Source organism: Archocentrus centrarchus, chromosome 3 (assembly GCF_007364275.1).
Source record: "Archocentrus centrarchus isolate MPI-CPG fArcCen1 chromosome 3, fArcCen1, whole genome shotgun sequence".
NCBI lineage: Eukaryota > Metazoa > Chordata > Actinopteri > Cichliformes > Cichlidae > Archocentrus > Archocentrus centrarchus.
This window is the reverse complement of record NC_044348.1, coordinates 26,049,319-26,066,068: the sequence shown is the minus strand read 5'-3', so window position 1 is coordinate 26,066,068 and position 16,750 is coordinate 26,049,319. Positions and strand designations below refer to the sequence as shown.

General features: G+C 38.9%; 1 protein-coding gene across 1 annotated transcript; it reads left to right on the top strand.

The window, feature by feature from the left end:
• The first annotated feature begins 1,324 nt into the window (after positions 1-1,324).
• On the top strand, positions 1,325-7,540 carry bcl2l10 (BCL2 like 10). The gene is made up of 4 exons (XM_030724628.1): positions 1,325-1,433; positions 2,944-3,062; positions 4,593-5,048; positions 7,249-7,540. Exons 2-4 carry the CDS (start codon positions 3,030-3,032, stop codon positions 7,369-7,371), a joined length of 612 nt encoding a protein of 203 aa, XP_030580488.1. The 5' UTR covers positions 1,325-1,433; positions 2,944-3,029; the 3' UTR covers positions 7,372-7,540.
• Positions 7,541-16,750: the final 9,210 nt, after the last annotated feature.

The window sequence follows — 16,750 nt, the reverse complement described above, 5'->3', positions numbered from 1 at the left end:
AGCTTCTGCGCTGTATCCTTGTGACTCAGACCTTCCCTGAAACACATTAAAATTTGCATTTCAGATGGTTAAACTTGTGTTCAGCTGTCAAAGACAACATGCACTGTCTGTATTTTTCACTTTCAGTGCTAGCCTACATAAAGGTTGTCATTAATTTATAGAGGGAATTGCCCAGGGGTGAAACACCAATGTAGACAGAGAGGCGGAAATGTAGGCAGGGAGAAAGGGAGAACGAAGGACAAAAGTACAAAGGGTATTACCATGAAGTGAAAGTCCCTATAATTAACAACCAGTTTACCATTATTGCAACTATGAACACATTCTCTGCATGTTTCACTTCCTCATGCTGTTCACTGATATGGAACAAGAGACTGATGTCACTCTTTAGTGATGAAGGAGAATATCTGTAAACCACGAGCTTGTTCTCTGTGAAGAACCCGGTGAACCTCTGGTGAAGGTATGTATAATTAGTCTCAATCTCTGCCATCACAATTACACCTGGAGCTTTAAAACTGATAACAGTGAATGAGAAACTACTGCTCTGATATTATTGTAACACCTATTCTAAAGGTGTTAAATCTTGCTTTTGACAAGTGCCCCCCCCCATATTATAATAAAACTAATACTGATAAAGTAGTGTCAGTATATATTCCTAAGACCCAGCAGTTTATTCTTGTCCTCTGCTGGGGACATGAGTTTGAGACCTCTGTACCAAGCGCAATTTATGCAGTGTTATGCTACATTACTTCTGCTCCACCATCTTTTGCATGCAAACATTCTACTTTGTAATCCATACTATTTTTTATTATACATAAAGGCACTCAGCAGTATAAGGTGCTGTGAAAGTATTTGCCCCTTTCCTGATTTTTTTTTTTAATTTATTTATTTTTTAGTCATGCTTAAATGTTTCAGCTCATCAAACAAATTTTATATCAGATAAAGATAACCTGAGTAAATACAAAATGCAGTTTTTAAATGATGATTTCATTTATTGGGGGAAAGAAAGCTATGAAGACCGACCTGGCCCTATGTGAAAAAGTAATTTCCACTCTCTAAACCTATTAACTGGTTGTGCCACCCTTGGCAGCAAAACTGCAGTAGAGCTTTTGCAGTAACTGGCAATGAATCTTTCACATCACTGTGGAGGAATTTCAGCCCACTCTTCTTTACAGAATTGTTTTAATTCAGCCACAGTGGAAGGTGTTCCAGCACGAACAGCCAGTTAAAAGGTACAGTGTGTAAAATGTCACCACTAGATGTCAGTAGATTGCAGATTGCAGTCAACTATTTTCTTACACCTACCACTTCAATTGTGTAATCCTAGCTATGGTGGTCGCTGTAGGACAAACGACTTTTATAAAACTGTGAAAGGAGTTTGATACAAGTCGATGAGTCAGTGACGCTCACTTCTGTCCTATGACCGCGATACTGAGGTGAGTTGTTGGGGAAATCTGGGACTTTACTGTCGGTAAGTGCTGCTGTTTTGGGCTGTTAGCCTCTGTTAGCTAATGTTAGCCAGTGTTCGTGAAACTTTCTTTGAAGTGGATCTAACATCGTTGGGCTCTTGACAGCGAGTAAACGCTCATATAATATAAGAATATAATCAAACTTTATTAGAGGGAAAGTGTGATTTTTTTTAGGACACTCAAGCCTAACATTACCTGGCATAATGTTAGCTTAAAACCAGCTGTTGTTCTAGCTGGCTTGTTGTCAGGAGAATCTGCTGACAATAAGTCATTGCGACGATATCCGGAATAAATAAGGATGTTTATGCACGTTTTTGTGTGTCAGAGCCCTAACTTCAGTTCAGGAGATGAGGTATGAGGTGAGGAGGAAGAGGAGAAAATATACATGTGCAAATGTTAAATGGCCATATATAGTTGGAAAGAGGCATTTTTAATCTTTAAATGAAAAGTAACTTTGCCATTTTTTTAACATCTACAAATAAAAGTAATATATCCATTCAGCCGTTTTACCTTGTGCAGCCTTGCTACTCCAAACTTTTGACTGGTACCGTATAATTTTTTAATAAAATAATCAAACGGTTTTCTTAGCTCACAAAGGTTTAATCTCTTGCCCTTGTAATAGTCTGCCCTTACGAAAATCCACTATTGTTAACTATGGTTTTTATGCAGTGATTATTATGTGAACAGTGAATTTGGGGAAATATGTGAAAATAAATACTGAAATTACTTTATAAAAAAAAGAAAAAAAAAGAAAAAAAAACGAGACATGAAAAGTTGGGCAAGGTACATTTTGAAAGTTGCTTAAATTAATACAGATTAAGTCTTATTTGAAACAGAATGAGTAATCAGTAGGAGGGCAACTATCTTTAACTTAAAGCTCAAGAATTTATTAAACAATATTTTTAAAATCTGCCTTTTCAGGTTCTAGAGTATTTGAAACAGGGTCTTATAAAAAGTGTACTTTTAATTTATGAGCTGGAAAAATCATTTTTTTCATGGTTTGTTATTTGATTTTCTTAAATACCTAAAAGAAAATTATAAAATAAAGAGACAGTTTTTTTAAAAATATTTTTGAAGCCTAAATTGTCCTCGATTGATGACCCCAGAATTTCCCTTTTTATATTCTATTCATCTCAATTCAGGAGTCTCTTTCTTTCATTTTCTTTTTCTTTCTTTACATTTATTTTTCCTATTCTGTTAAAGACATTACTTTAAGAAAAAGCCCAATGTTTTATGCACTCATTTTGTAATTTTATTTATGTTCTTGGTCTCCATTTGTAGCATCCCATTAAAAACATGAAAATAAAAATCCTAGCAGAAAGGCACCTTTCGTTACAACTACCCTGCCTAAAAATACTTATAACATTGAAGGTTAATTTTAGACTAGTATTTGTTTATTTGTTTGTTCGTGTGCTTTTTCTGGTTTTTCTGTGACGCTGTGTATTTTTTTCCCATGAAATATGTCCTGTGCATAAAGTCATGGCTGAGTAGGCGGAGTCAGGCATTTGCGCAGCAGCTGAAAGGAAGACGCGACTGTACTGAGGTTCTCCTTCCGCCGTCTGTATGTGCAGAGAGCAGTCTGATATCGCTGGGAGGGTAAGTCTTTGTTCAGTCTATTTAAGAAAAAAAGCGTGTATTTCACTGATTTGTGTCCTGTTAGACAGGAATAGAAAAATATCCACACTGAGGTGTGTTTTTTTTCACGGTTTAAGCCGGTGTTTGCTGCGTAGACGTGGCTGTTGTAGCTGAGCTCGCTCTCTGTCTCCGAGCGCTCCTTTGTGTCCTCCATTGCTCTGGTGACAAATCAGCGGTTAGTTAGCAAACGTAAAGCCAGCAGACCGGCCAGCAGCTAAGCGCCAGAGTAAACGGTCACGTAAAGGGACTCCGTTTTCAATCTACGCTGGTCTGTATGTCTGCTTGTTACGCTTTAAAGTGGTCGTAGCTGTGCGCTGTCTTCAGCATCACTCTGGGCTTCGTTAACAGAACTAACGCTACAAGCAGCTGAACCCTCTACGGAAATCCTCTGCTAACACCACAGTTTCTCTGTTTCGCTTTACCGACGTCCTACATTGACAGACGGGTTTGACACCTGACGCGGAAACTGGAGCCGACTCTCAGGTGTTTGACTTTTACGACTTTTTTTTTTTTGTGTCAGAGCAGAAACAAAAACCCGTTAAGTTGGCCGAAAACCGCTGCTGCAGCAAAACCAAGGCAGACGAAACCAGAAATAGCGTCTGCTGTTAATTACACGATGGAGGTAACTGGAGGTTAAAGCTAAAGGAATTTGACAGGAAACCCACGAAACTTGAACTCTCAGATCCCAGCTTTTGTTCTTATAATTTTACACAGAAATTTTATGAAGAGACTGTAGACAGTTAATATGACTTTTACGAATGTCAGTGGCCAATGTTTGCCACTTATATGACATCAGTTCAGGGTTAAAAGGCTTTAAAACAGTTTGAAGTAGTTAAACTGATGTCTTTGTTTCCCTGGCACAGAGAGAGATTACATAACAAAAACAATACACAAAGGGCAGTGTGGTAATTTTGCCATGTGACTGTGGTTGATGTATTTTACTGTCATTTTTGGCAGTTTTATAAATAAAGTTTAGGTTTAATCAATTAAACTAATAAAAAAAGGGTCCTGCTGGCTTTCCTTTGGTGGAAGGTGGCTACCAGCATTTAGTTCTAAATGCAGGGGGAAAACCCCTCACTGGGATTGCCAGTGTCATGTTTTCATTTTACAACCGAAGGAGGTAATTTCAGGTAATCCCATATTTCTCAGGGGGATTGCCACAGCATCGCAGATCACAGATGCCCTTCCTGACACTACCCTTCCAGTTATCTGGACTGTGGATTCCCCCACTGACACTGGGTGAATCAGTGCTCTTTCACATGTAAGACAAATATGTGGCAGATGAACTCAAAATATAAGTGCATGGAGGTGGGGAGAGTTTGTGGTCATAAAAGTTGCACAGGACCAAATACACAATTTTAGGAAGCAGTCAGCAGATTTATTGGTGATAAAACCAGATCATCAGCATTTGTTCTTTGTAGCACTTCAGTGTCTGGATTGTGTAGTCTAAGGTCAGCAGGCTCTTTATGCATTTCTTCCCCCCTCTGGTAGAAAATGGTCCCTGGGCTGTGGAAAGAAACCCTGGGTTTGGCTGAGGACTACCTGTCTTTGTGCTGCACAAATCCACATCAAGTCCCTCCACCTCCCAGCGAGTCAGCCGCTGCCATGAGACGTCTGGGCCAGGATATTGAGCGGCAGCACCAGGCTCGCTTTGACAACCTTGCTCAGACCTTCCTGAGGCATTGCGGGCCGGATCACTGCTCTAGCCTCAGGAAGGTGATGGAGGAGCTGGTGGGAGACGGACACTTGAACTGGGGGAGGGTTGTTTCCCTCTTTGCTTTTACTGGGGTGCTAGCCAGAAAGAGGCTGGAGCAGAAGCCAGGGCTGGACCCTGGGCAACAGCAGGAACTGGGACAGGAGCCCATAAGCTGCAGGGAGCTGGCAGAGACCATAGCTGATTACCTGGGGGAAGAGAAGAAAGACTGGCTCTTGGACAATGATGGATGGGTAAGTGTGTCCTGAAACTGAATTTAACACTAAAACTGAAGACGAGATGTTTTCTGATTGCATCAAGAGCAAAACTGAGGCTCCAAAACTGAAAGTAATTTTTGTGTGTTGTTGCTTTTGAATTTCTGCCACTGGAAATCACCGAGTTTGATAGGATCACGTTTTTTTTCCTGGTAGATTTCATTTAGGTTTATTACCTAAAACTTTTAGGGTCAGGGACATTTCTTTTACATTCTACCTTGTTTATTACTTTGTTTGGCAACAAGATGAGACTGCTGAGATTCTGGGAATTACTAAGTAAAAGATTAAATGCTGGGAAATTTATGCCAAAACAATAAGACCTCAACAATGTAAAATAATGGCCAAGATCTAGCAATGATGGCTGGAAATAGTTTGTTCATCTAGCCAAGAATCAAAAAGGTTTTAAAAGAAAAATGTGACTCAAAACATCTCGTGACGCATGCAAGAAAGAAAAATGTATTTAAAAAAACAAAAAAGAGAGGAATTGCAATCATGACTTAGCAGCGTTAAACCTGCTGGGAGGCTGCTTATTTACTGGAAAAACTTGAACTATAATGCCCTCTGGCTTAGTCCCAGAAGCCTCAACTGAACATCAGATGAATGCTGGCTTTTATGAATGGGCCTTTCCAGCACCCACGTAAACACATATACAGGCGTACACACACACACACACAGACCCCTCCTTTCTTTGGCTGGCAGCTGGTTTCAACAGACACTCAGCCAGATGGACTTTTTGTAGTAACAGTCAAAGTGTGTGTGTGTGTGTGTGTGTGTGTTTGTGCATTGAGTTTGGCTTTAGCTGCATTGAAAGTTAGCGTGGTATGACTAGAAAAACAAGCAGCTGTCAGGCAGAGAGAACACCTGGAGCTGAGAGCAGGTGTACTCACTGGTCCGAATGTATATCTTCAGTCTGAAAAAACAGAGTGATGCAGCTGCAGCACTCACCTTGTTTTTAATCCTGGGGATGCACAGATCAAGGTTATTATTGCTGTTCTAGTTGAACTAGGACAAAACTAACCCTTCATATTATTACAGTTCAAATGGACTATAATTAACACAGTTTAACTGGAAATAAACTGAAACGATGACACTCACTCAAAGATAAACTGAAGTGAAAACATAAGCTCAAAATGAAATAAAAACTGCAACACCTGGCAGTGTCTAGAGGCAAAAATAAGCAAGTTAACAAGAAATCAATTTTTAAACTGAATTGGCAACATTATTCTGTAACCTTACATTTGAGTTTTATGCACAGGTGTACTTATGTCGGCTTTCAGATGACTTTTGCAGGTGGCCGTAGCCAATATTCATCATTGGTGATAATAAAATGTCTTTGTACTTTGTTTATATATTTCTTAACAGGAATTATAAAATAATTATCATTTATACTTGTCCCTTTATTGATCCAGGGGAAACAAAGAAATATTGTCTATTTATTTTTTTGTTTTGTTTTTAAATAATCCATTTTGAAGACTTTGAACACTTAACTTAAACATCCCAAAGCCTCCAGGTTCTTGTTATTCTAGTTTTCACATCTAGTTTTAATTTTTAGTGTAGTTTTAATCTACTATAATAATCCCTAAACATAATCAAATGAAATGTTGACCCCTTTGTGTTTGTTGATAGTATAAAAGATGGACGAAGCTTCCAGGTCTGACCAGTGAACCTGTAACACATAGCTTAAATGGCATTTTTTAAAATTTTTTTAAATTTTTAAATTTTCTTTTTTTTTACTGTAGAAGGCTCTTTTGGTTGTATAGAGTTTCGGGTCATTTTGGAGTTAATTTAGTAAATTTTGGTCATTCAGAAAGGAGGCTAAATCTGGGTGGGCTCACTGGAGTGTAGTGCATCAGTCAGATCTGCCCCTCGTTTGTTACGTCTGCTTTCAGAACACAGATGGTGAAAATGGTCAGCTCGAAGCTTCAGTTTTGGTTGGTTTATATAGCGCCAGATCACAACAGTAGTCACTTTTTACTTTTTACTAAAATATTTAACGGGACTTCACAAACCAATGGGCTGTATCATGGTGGCTACCACCATATTTTATATACAGTCTCTTTTTTTTTTTTGTCTAAATGTGTTGTATGTACTGGTCTTTTTATCCAAAACGGTTTGGGGGGGCTGGAGGTAGCAGATAAATACTCAAAACTGAGCAAATTGTTTCTGTGTTTTCTCACAGGAGGGTTTCTGTAAGTACTCCCGCAGTGCCAGAGAGGTGAGCCAGGACTCTTCCATGAAGACCGCGCTGTTTGCTGCTGCTGGCGTCGGCCTGGCCGGGCTTACTTTCCTTTTGGTGCGCTAGCTGGCCTTCTCCACCCTTAATGTGTCCTCATGCTTTCAACTTACTCGGCACAGTTAGTGTATGTAGAGATCTGACCACTGTGCTGCAAAATGGGCCTTCTAATGTAAAATCAGGGTTGTATCAAGAGGTTAAATCAGGGGTGTCCAAACTTGCGGCCTGCGGGCCGCTTCCACCCCGCCCACTTCCGGTCTGCGAATTGATTTCAAAAACAACATACACTTTGGCCCTTTAAGTTACTTTTTTGACATTTCGCTTAACCCTCTTAATTGGAGGGGAAGACGAAATGTCAAAAAAGTAACTTAAAGGGCCAAATTGTATGTTGTTTTTGAAATCAATTCGCGGACCAGAAGTGGGCGGGGCTGGAAGCGGCCCACGGGCCGCAAGTTTGGACGCCCCTGGGTTAAATGAATGTTTGCACAAACTCAAAGCCCCCCACTTTTCTCGCACACAGACATACACACATATTGAAACACACATTGTCAATTCCCCCCAAAGATTGTAAAACATTTAAGTGACATCAGTTAGCATATCTCGACTTCATGAAACACAGCTGTTTCAAGGTCAGTGGTGCAGCTAAAATGATCAACTGCCTTTTTTTTCCTTTTTTTTTTTTTTTTTTTTTTTTTTTTAATGGGTGAGTTTACCTGAGTTGTTAATGTGGCATAGACAATGTGTACAATGTAAAAATTAATATATTTAAATGAAACCAATGGCTCTTTTCTAACAGCAACAGTCAGCTATTTGTCCTGCATTCATGTGAACATTGTATTTTTCTTTTGAAACAGTGTCAGAGAGCTGTGCTTTATACTGACCAACCAACAGTGCTAAAAAGATTTTCCCTCTTAAGTCACCAAAAACCAGGGACCAACCTAATTAAACAAACTGATTATAGCACCCCCTCCCTCCAAATTCTATTTTTACAGTTTGTTTTATTTATTTCTTTTTTAAATAAAATAAAACAAAACTACTTGATTCTTTCCTGTGGCTTTGTTTTCCCCTGAAGTTCCACCCAGCAGGAACAGGAACACGACGAGGAAATGTAAATGACTGTCCCCCCCTTTTATGTGCAGACACATTTTCATAAATAAGATATGGCCTTCTGTCTCTCACGCTCCTCCGGTTACACAAAAAGGGTTCACAAAACATAAAGACGCTCAAACCTGGATCAGTAATCCTGTTTTGTAGTACAATGCTCTGAATATGGAGACACCCACAAAAATAAAGGGTTTTAGCACTTAACCTATTTTAGTAAAAATGCTCTTTTAACAAAATTCCACAAGTGACTAAACTTCTTTGGATTGTTAGGATAGATGTAACAGTAGCATCCTGATGGACAGCAGTTTAAGGAAAAAAAGGAGAAAAAAAAACAAGTTTTGAAAGGATATTTTGCCAGCATAAATAATCTCCAGATTAATCACCTATTGATCATATCTAAAGATCAGAAAAAGGTCTTATTTCTTACTTTGTTTGAAATTTGTCAGCTTATAAATTAAAATGTATAAAACTTTTGCCGTATAAAACAAGACACTCCTTAAATGCCACATTATGTTCAGAGTAGATCCTCTGGGTGTGACTGTTGTCACCCAGCAGTAAGCGCTGCTTTTATCGCTCCTAAATGAGGAAGGAAGCAGCAGATTATCAGCTTTATTAATCATTTGCAGGAAATTCCATTGCCAGCTACAGCTTTCCTTGCGTCATCTGTTCATACAACGTAATCGGCACATCCACCATCTTCGAATCACTGAACTCACGAAGATGATGCTTAAATGTAATTTGTCAAAAGGTGTTTTGTGAAAAAATGTTATTCATCATTTAAGCAGATAAACATCTGGAGATGATTTACAGGTGTGGTATCAGGAAACTGTGGCTCAGTGCAAAACAAAGCCTGCAGATATCTCGCAGGAACTTTAAAGGCATGTCTTATTTTTCTGTTTCATAATAAAGTTTATTTGTACAGCACTTGTAAGAATCTGCTTTATAAGTGCTTTACAAAAATGCATAATAAACACTGGCAGCAAAAATAAAAAAGTAGTTAAATGAAGATTCAGACCCACAAAAAGCATAAATTATATCAATTTAAAATAGGCAAGTACAACTTAAGGAATAAATGTGTCATCAGTAATGGATGGAAAGTAAATATATAGCTGAATAAAATCTGACAAAGCAAATGTCTCAGTAAGGGGAAAACCACAGAGAAGCTCATTTAAATGCAAAAAAAAGAGTAGAAGTTTTATCAAATAAAAGATTAAAGTAAGACAAAGTTAGAAAAGGGGTAGCTGTGGCTCGGATGTTGAGCAGGTCATCTTCAGCTCCTTGATAATGAATGTGGGTGAAGGTGGCTTGTAGTCTAAAAAACACTTTCAGTGCAAGTTGACAATTCAATGCAATCTGTTGATGATAATGCGGCGAGTAACTGTGATAAACAGGCCAAAATCGCAAGTCTGTTTCCATCTACAAACACAGACATTTAACTACTTAGATTCAGAGTCGAGGCAGAACCTCGTAGATTTGAAACAGAAATTCATGCACAGATAGTGACGTAGGTGCTGCAAGAAGAAATTTAACTGCAAAATGATGGCGATCAGCAACTTAGATACTTATAATTGATCATCAAATCCAAAACAAACAAACAAAAACAAAAAAAACTTCAGTGCAGTCTGAAGACAGGCACTGATTTTTCCCACCCGTGATGGTTATTATATGGAAACAGTCACAGCAGAGAGACAACCTTCTTTATTTAATGTGTCTCAGGGGTAACTGGTGCACACATTCTTCATTCTGTTGTAATAATTTGTGTCAAACTCCGACTGCAACAAAAGTAACACCAGGTGGAAGGGGACGGCTTCTGGATGGTGTATTAATTGCAGAGGTGGGAAGTAACGAAGTACAAATACTTCGTTACTGTACTTAAGTAGATTTTTCAGGTATCTGTACTTTACTTAAGTATTTATTTTTCTGACTACTTTTTACTTTTACTCCCTACATTTTTACGCAAGTATCTGTACTTTATACTTCTTACATTTTCAAACAGACTCGTTACTTTTTAACGTCAGAGAGAAGTTTGCATTTCCGGTCAGTGCGCCTTCAAACATAAAACGATCTGAGCCTAAATGGAGGAATAATATATGAGACAATCGTACTGCGTATCCTCCATCACCGGGGCTTATCTCGTACAAAGGGATTAAATACGCAAACCCATATAAGTAATGTATCATTTATAGCGCTATAATCGGGCCGGACCGAGTCCGTAAGTTGCGCTGCGGCACATAAACAGCTTAGCTAGCGCTACTGAAGAGGAGCGAGCATAAAGGGAGTAACGTGTGGCAGGTAAATGCAACGTTTCTAAATGCTCAACAAATATCAGCAAACACACAGTGTGTGCAGTTTGTCACACAGTGTGTCTGCTAGCTAAAAGAAGAGCTGCTGTATTTCAGGGAGAGCAAAGAGAGAAGTTCACTCAGAGATGGAGAAAGAGGAGAGGAGAGGAAGAAGAGAGGTTAGATTTAAAGGTAAGGACTGGAAAACAAACTGAAGTATGCTGACTTTGTGTTATTCAAAGATTCTATGAAAATGCTGCAGTTTAGTGTTTAATAAATAGGTTAGTTTGTTGTACTGTATTTACAGTAAAGCTCTGTGTTGGACTGGAGCACAGTGTTTGTGTTCATGGTCAGAGTTACAGGTTACATCAGTGCAGCAGAGATGAGTTTGAATCAAAGCTGCTGATGCTGAGATTCATTCACTGAATCCAACATTTCTACAGCCTGTGTGCTGTCAGTGTAGGGGATGGAGATCAGCTCAGATAGCTGTGAAATACTGGGTGTTTAGGTGGAGGCACAGTCACCCTCTACTATGGAGGACACAGAGAACAGAGCTGTGTTTAAATTCACTTTCACAGTTTGTGTCCTACATAACAGATTCAAGCTGAGTGCATTCATTAGAATTAAAATTTAGATTGGAATAACATTTGTATTCTCATGTACTATTTTATATTATTACAATAATATATAATGAGGTTCGGTTTGTTTTACACAAAAATAGCAGGTAGAAACATCCTCCAAAGAAGTACTTTTACTTTCTTACTTTGAGTACATTTCAGAGCCTGTACTTTTTTACTTTTACTTAAGTAGAGAAGTTGAACCAGTACTTCTACTTTTACTAAAGTATTTTTTAACATAAGTACTTGTACTTCTACTTAAGTACAGAATGTCAGTACTTTTGCCACCTCTGATTAATTGTGGATGTAGAGGGAAAGGTCCAGGCAGCAAACAGAAAAACAAGCAGCTGGTGTAGAATCAGTAAAACTGGTGAAATATCTTCACTTTTTTTTGGTTCTCTTAAGAAGTCTTGCTGATCTTGAATAATTTGAAGTCTATTAATTGAGTTATAATTTTTTGTTGTTAAAAAATGATAAAAATGCAGTATTAATTTTATTGTAATAATCCTCAAAAGGGAGCAGCAGCATTTGGCTAGCTTTTGTTTATATATTTCTTAAAGGAAAGGTTTGTAGAGAATGATGTGCGCAGGTTTCTGACACCCGATTTAACACGAACTAACAAAGAGCTGACGGACGATTGGATGATAGCAGGCAGGTTATCTGGACCAATGATTTCAGTTTGATCTGAGTTCAGTTTTACAGCTAGAACTTTACAATTTGTGCCTCCTCGTCTCCTCTGTCCTCCTGCCTGTGTCCTGGAAATTAATCCCAGTTTGCTATGAAAGATGTCTCCATTCCTAAAAAGCAGGAGGAGGAGATCGGAGGCTTTTCAGAGGAGCTATAATTAAGGTTGCACATGTGTAAACTTTACCAAAGTATTTACCTTTGACGGTGGGGAGGAAGAACTGCAGTTTAACAGGAAACCTCCAGCAGAACCAGACTCAGGCAGTGGCAGCCATCTGCTGCAACCTGTTGGAGGGTGAGGAGAAAGAAGGCAGACAAGAGGTACATCGAGGAGCACATAAGTGACCTGATCGAGTTGCGTTTCACTTGCTTAAAAAAAAAAAACTAAAGCCAGCAAGACTCAACCAAGTGCAGAGAGCTACAGTAAAGGCAAAGCATCAAAAAACAGAAAACCTATTCATCACTGATGCTCACACGTTCTTAAACATGACAAACTTGTTTGTGAGGAGAAGACAAAGACCACAGTGAAGATCTGTGGATGCAGTGAAGGAGGACATGCAGAGGGTTAGTGTGACACAGGAGGAAGCTAGGAACAGGCTGAGTTGGAAGCAGGAGATTCGCTGTAGCAACCCCTAAAGGGAGCAGCAAGAAGAAGAAGATTATTTTAATTTTGTCATTAAAAATAGTGGAGTGTATAAAATTTGTTGTAATTCCTCAGCTATTAATCTTTATTTAAGTTATATATTCATATATAACTGTACCCTATAAAATATACAATTAAATGGGCCAGTGCACAACCTTTAATATAAAATATAAAACAATAAGTAAGATAAGACCAAGTAGAATAGCTCTTTAAAGTTTGAGTTTTGTTGGGAACTACAACAAACCTCAGCATCAATAACATAAAATTGGGTTTTGCATGCACTGCATACAGTAGTACGCTTAAACTTTTAGTAACTTTTAGGGTTTTATTACATCATAAAGTGGGTCCAAAGAGTCAAGACCACATTCAACAGTAGTCATATTTTCATAAAAATCTAGAACTACTCAGAAACTCTATTTCTTATTTTAAATTAGAAATATTCAACAGTCAAACTTAAATATCCTCAAACTGCCTCTTAGCATTCAGAGGATCTATTCATCAGCTGTTTGTTAAGTCAAATGTTCTGTTGATGTTAGTAAATCTGCCTCAAGATCTTTAAAAAAAACATGCTTGCTGAGAATAATTATGTTCATGGGAAATATCAGAAGTAAGAGAAGATGTCAGAGGTCGAGTTCTTTTTCTAAACTCTGCGAGATTTTCTCAGTATCTAATCCGACGATTGAAGGGAACAGAGCACGGCCCCTGAAATGGTTTCATGGGAACTGGAAACTGAACCAAATGTGACCACCTTGTCATGTGACAAATAAAGCTTTGTTGCAATGAGGGAGAGCAACTTCAGCATAGATAAGAGGATTCACCAAAACCAGTTCTCAGGAAGGGAAACCATGCCAGAGGTTTGTGGTAGGGTGAGGCCAAAGTTATTGGCTGACATTTCTGAGAAGATGACTGGAAAAAAAAAGTTTCTACCTGCTGATGAAACCCTGCTGTTACCCTGGATACAAAATAAAGGGAAGATCATGGGTAGATGTACCCATGAATACATTTTTTTTTTTTTTTACCCTTTTGGGAGCTGGACAGCTGCACTGAATCAGCTGTATCCTGAATAAAGAGGCCGAGTACTCCCTGACAGTTTGACCAGACTGAAACTTTTTAACAATTAACTTTTGTTTTTCACTGTAGGGTCTTTCAAAAAGGAACAAAACCTTCCTACCTGACCTCCTCACAATCAGCTGATGGGTTTTTTTGTACAATACTTTTAGAATATTTGTTGTAGCTGTATAAAATTTTACAGTACCTTCATACCATGAAAGTAACAAGTCCTCAAAATACATACAGATTTTGTGCTTTTTAATTGTATTTTTCCAGCATTGTGGAGCCATTATAACAGATAATAACTATAAGAACAACCACATGACATTTTTAAGTCTGAAAAACCACATTCAAGCTCTGTTAAAACTGCACCCAAATCAAATTTTTTGTGGAGTGAACCACTGAGTGGGAGTGAAAGTACAAAGCAGCTGGGGAAAAAGTGCAACATACAAAAACCCTAACAGGACACAAGCCTGGGGCTCCTGGCTGTTATTCCAGGAAATTATGCCACCACTTTACACATGTAAAATGGGGCCCCCGACTGTCAGTGTTGGACGTAGATGCAGCAAGAGTGAGCACTGACACTAAAGGACACCTTGTGTGAAATGGAGAGATGCAGGAGGTATCTGACTAAGCTGTGTTATATTAGATACCCTAAGAAGAACTGGTTGGCATGGCTCTCTAACACACTTGAGGGTGTGTATGGTGACCTGACGAGTGGCCAGGCTTTAATCTATGGCCAGACCTTTTTAGTCTGTGGTGCTCCAAGACCTCTCACCACCTCAGGGGGCACTTCTAGTAGCCTGGCTGTCGAAAGGATGCAGACCTTCATGTGTGCTGCTGTTATTCAAGAAGGGACCAATTCCTTGCTCCAGTGGCCCACTGTAGCAGCACCTGGTATGGTGCGTGATGGAATGAGTAGAAGTGGACCCTCCGGCGATTTTCCCAGTCACCAACTCTAGCAAAGTGGCCAAAGCATGCATGGTCTGGGATCAACAATACTGCAGAGGGTGGAGAAGGAACACTCAGTGCGTCATGGGAAGTCCCCCAGCAGCTTGAGCATCTAGCAGCATAACTAAGGGATGGTTCAGGGTCATCTGATCCCGCCCTAACGATAAGGTTTATCAAAAAGGAAACTTTGAGGCTTGATCTTAAAATTAGAGAGCATTTCTGTTTCCTGAAACCAAATGGGGCCCCCCTCCTGTGGTTCAGCAGGATAGGGGCCTGGCAGCTGAAGGCTCTGCCTCCCAGTCTACTTTTAGAAACTCTAGGAACCACAAGTAAGCCTGCAGTCTGAGAGTGAAACTGGGGTGAAGGATATTAAATTCAGTCTTGGATTTAACAGGGAGCTAATGAAAAAGAAGCTAATATGGGAGAATTTTTTCTGAAGGCTTTTCATAGCCTGATAATAAACAAATACAGCAGTCCAGCCTACAAGTAATGAATGAGTGAGCTGTTTTTTCAACATCACTCAGAGACATGATGTTTCTAATTTTGACAACACTGCACAGATGAAAGAAGGCGAACACTTGATATTTTGAGATTCTGAATTTGAAAGTATTTTCGATTATTTAAAGTAATATTTAGTGTACAGGCAATAACTGACATTTAAATGAATGTCGTGTCAATAATGCGTAAATCTTGTCACCTCTACCCTCTTGTATTCTGAATTTCATTAATTTTCCAAAAAGAACAACCATTTATATGGATACTGCGATGATATCATTATTGTGAGTTCTTTTGACCAGCATGATCATTAAGTGAAAATCTGCCTCGACTCAATGCCACTTTAGAAAAACCGGTTCAAACATGCATCTGTTTAGACTGTGGGAGGAAACCCACACAGGCAAAGGAAAACATACAGAAACACCGAAGAGGCCCAACCACCCAATCAGCAGGCTGAAGCTTTGTGCTGTGAGGCACCACCACGCCACCCACATATATACACTCACTGAAGTTCCCATAAAGGTAGCGTTACTCAACAAGCGTCAGTGTTAAAGTCGTGCCTGCACAGTACTGCAGCCATTTAACAGTCAGTAAACATTTTCCAGCTAAAGCAGCTTACAGTAAAAAACCACAAACAACAGGATCAAAGATTTGTAGAGAGTTTAGGCTTAACAGACTGGAATCGTCTGGAAGCAGCGAATCGCAGTGTTTAAGAGAGTGCTTCATAGAAATCAGAGAAAACTGATAAAGATCGACTTGTCCATTATAAATAAAGACATGTGTCTGCAGAGAGGGTCATGATTACAGTGATAACACCAGGGGCCATACTGGGGCAGTGTAATTGCTCATTTCTCTGCTCTCAACCTAGTTTCACTCCTCGGAAACAGTGTTACATGTCTCTCCATCACGGTCATAAAACCCATGTAGTCACATTGTTTGTGAAACCGAAAACTATGAGCCTCTGATGTGGCTTGATGCTTCCTGTTGATAGTGTTTTAGTCTGACAGTGAACCTCCAGTAGAGCATCACAGCCAGCTGCTTATAGATCTTCTGTTATTATCATGATCTGTTTATTTTATGGGTTATAAGCTACAGAGATTACACGGATGGTGACCTCTAGAACAGCTCTGAAAAAGACCAAACAGTGTGACGGCTTTTGATCATTTCAACTGACCTTTAAAAGGTGGTGTCTGGCCATCATACATTTTATTTTTTTTACATTTTCTTTAAACTTGTTTTATAGATACGATATAAATGTCAGGAAGTTCCAAAACAACACAGCCTAAAAGAAAATACCTTAAATAAGGTAAAATTACACAAAAGATATATTTTAGTTCTTAATGTTTCTATTATTATCAAGAAATCCCTTAAGATAATATATAAAAGGTTTCCAGGGCTTCATTAACGTCATTTATTGCACTGTAGTGACCCTCACCCACTCTGTCCTGCCAAACACCAAACATTTATTAATCCACAGATGAAAATAGCTCCCAGCAAAGAAGCCTTGTAGTTCCTGGTTAGAATCACATCTGTACAGTAAATAGCTGTTGAATTACTCATATACCTGAAAGTGTAAAAAGAGTTGTTTGGGTTTTGATGGAATTTGTTGACAATAATAAAAC

What these genes read in the sequence shown, in the direction of transcription:
- bcl2l10 (XM_030724628.1), top strand. Translation starts at nt 3,030, where the DNA reads ATGTGCAGAGAGCAGTCTGATATCGCTGGGAGG. An exon ending in AGTCTGATATCGCTGGGAGG is followed by an intron (nt 3,063 to 4,592) that starts GTAAGTCTTTGT and finishes CCCCTCTGGTAG; the next exon opens with AAAATGGTCCCTGGGCTGTG. An exon ending in TCTTGGACAATGATGGATGG is followed by an intron (nt 5,049 to 7,248) that starts GTAAGTGTGTCC and finishes GTTTTCTCACAG; the next exon opens with GAGGGTTTCTGTAAGTACTC.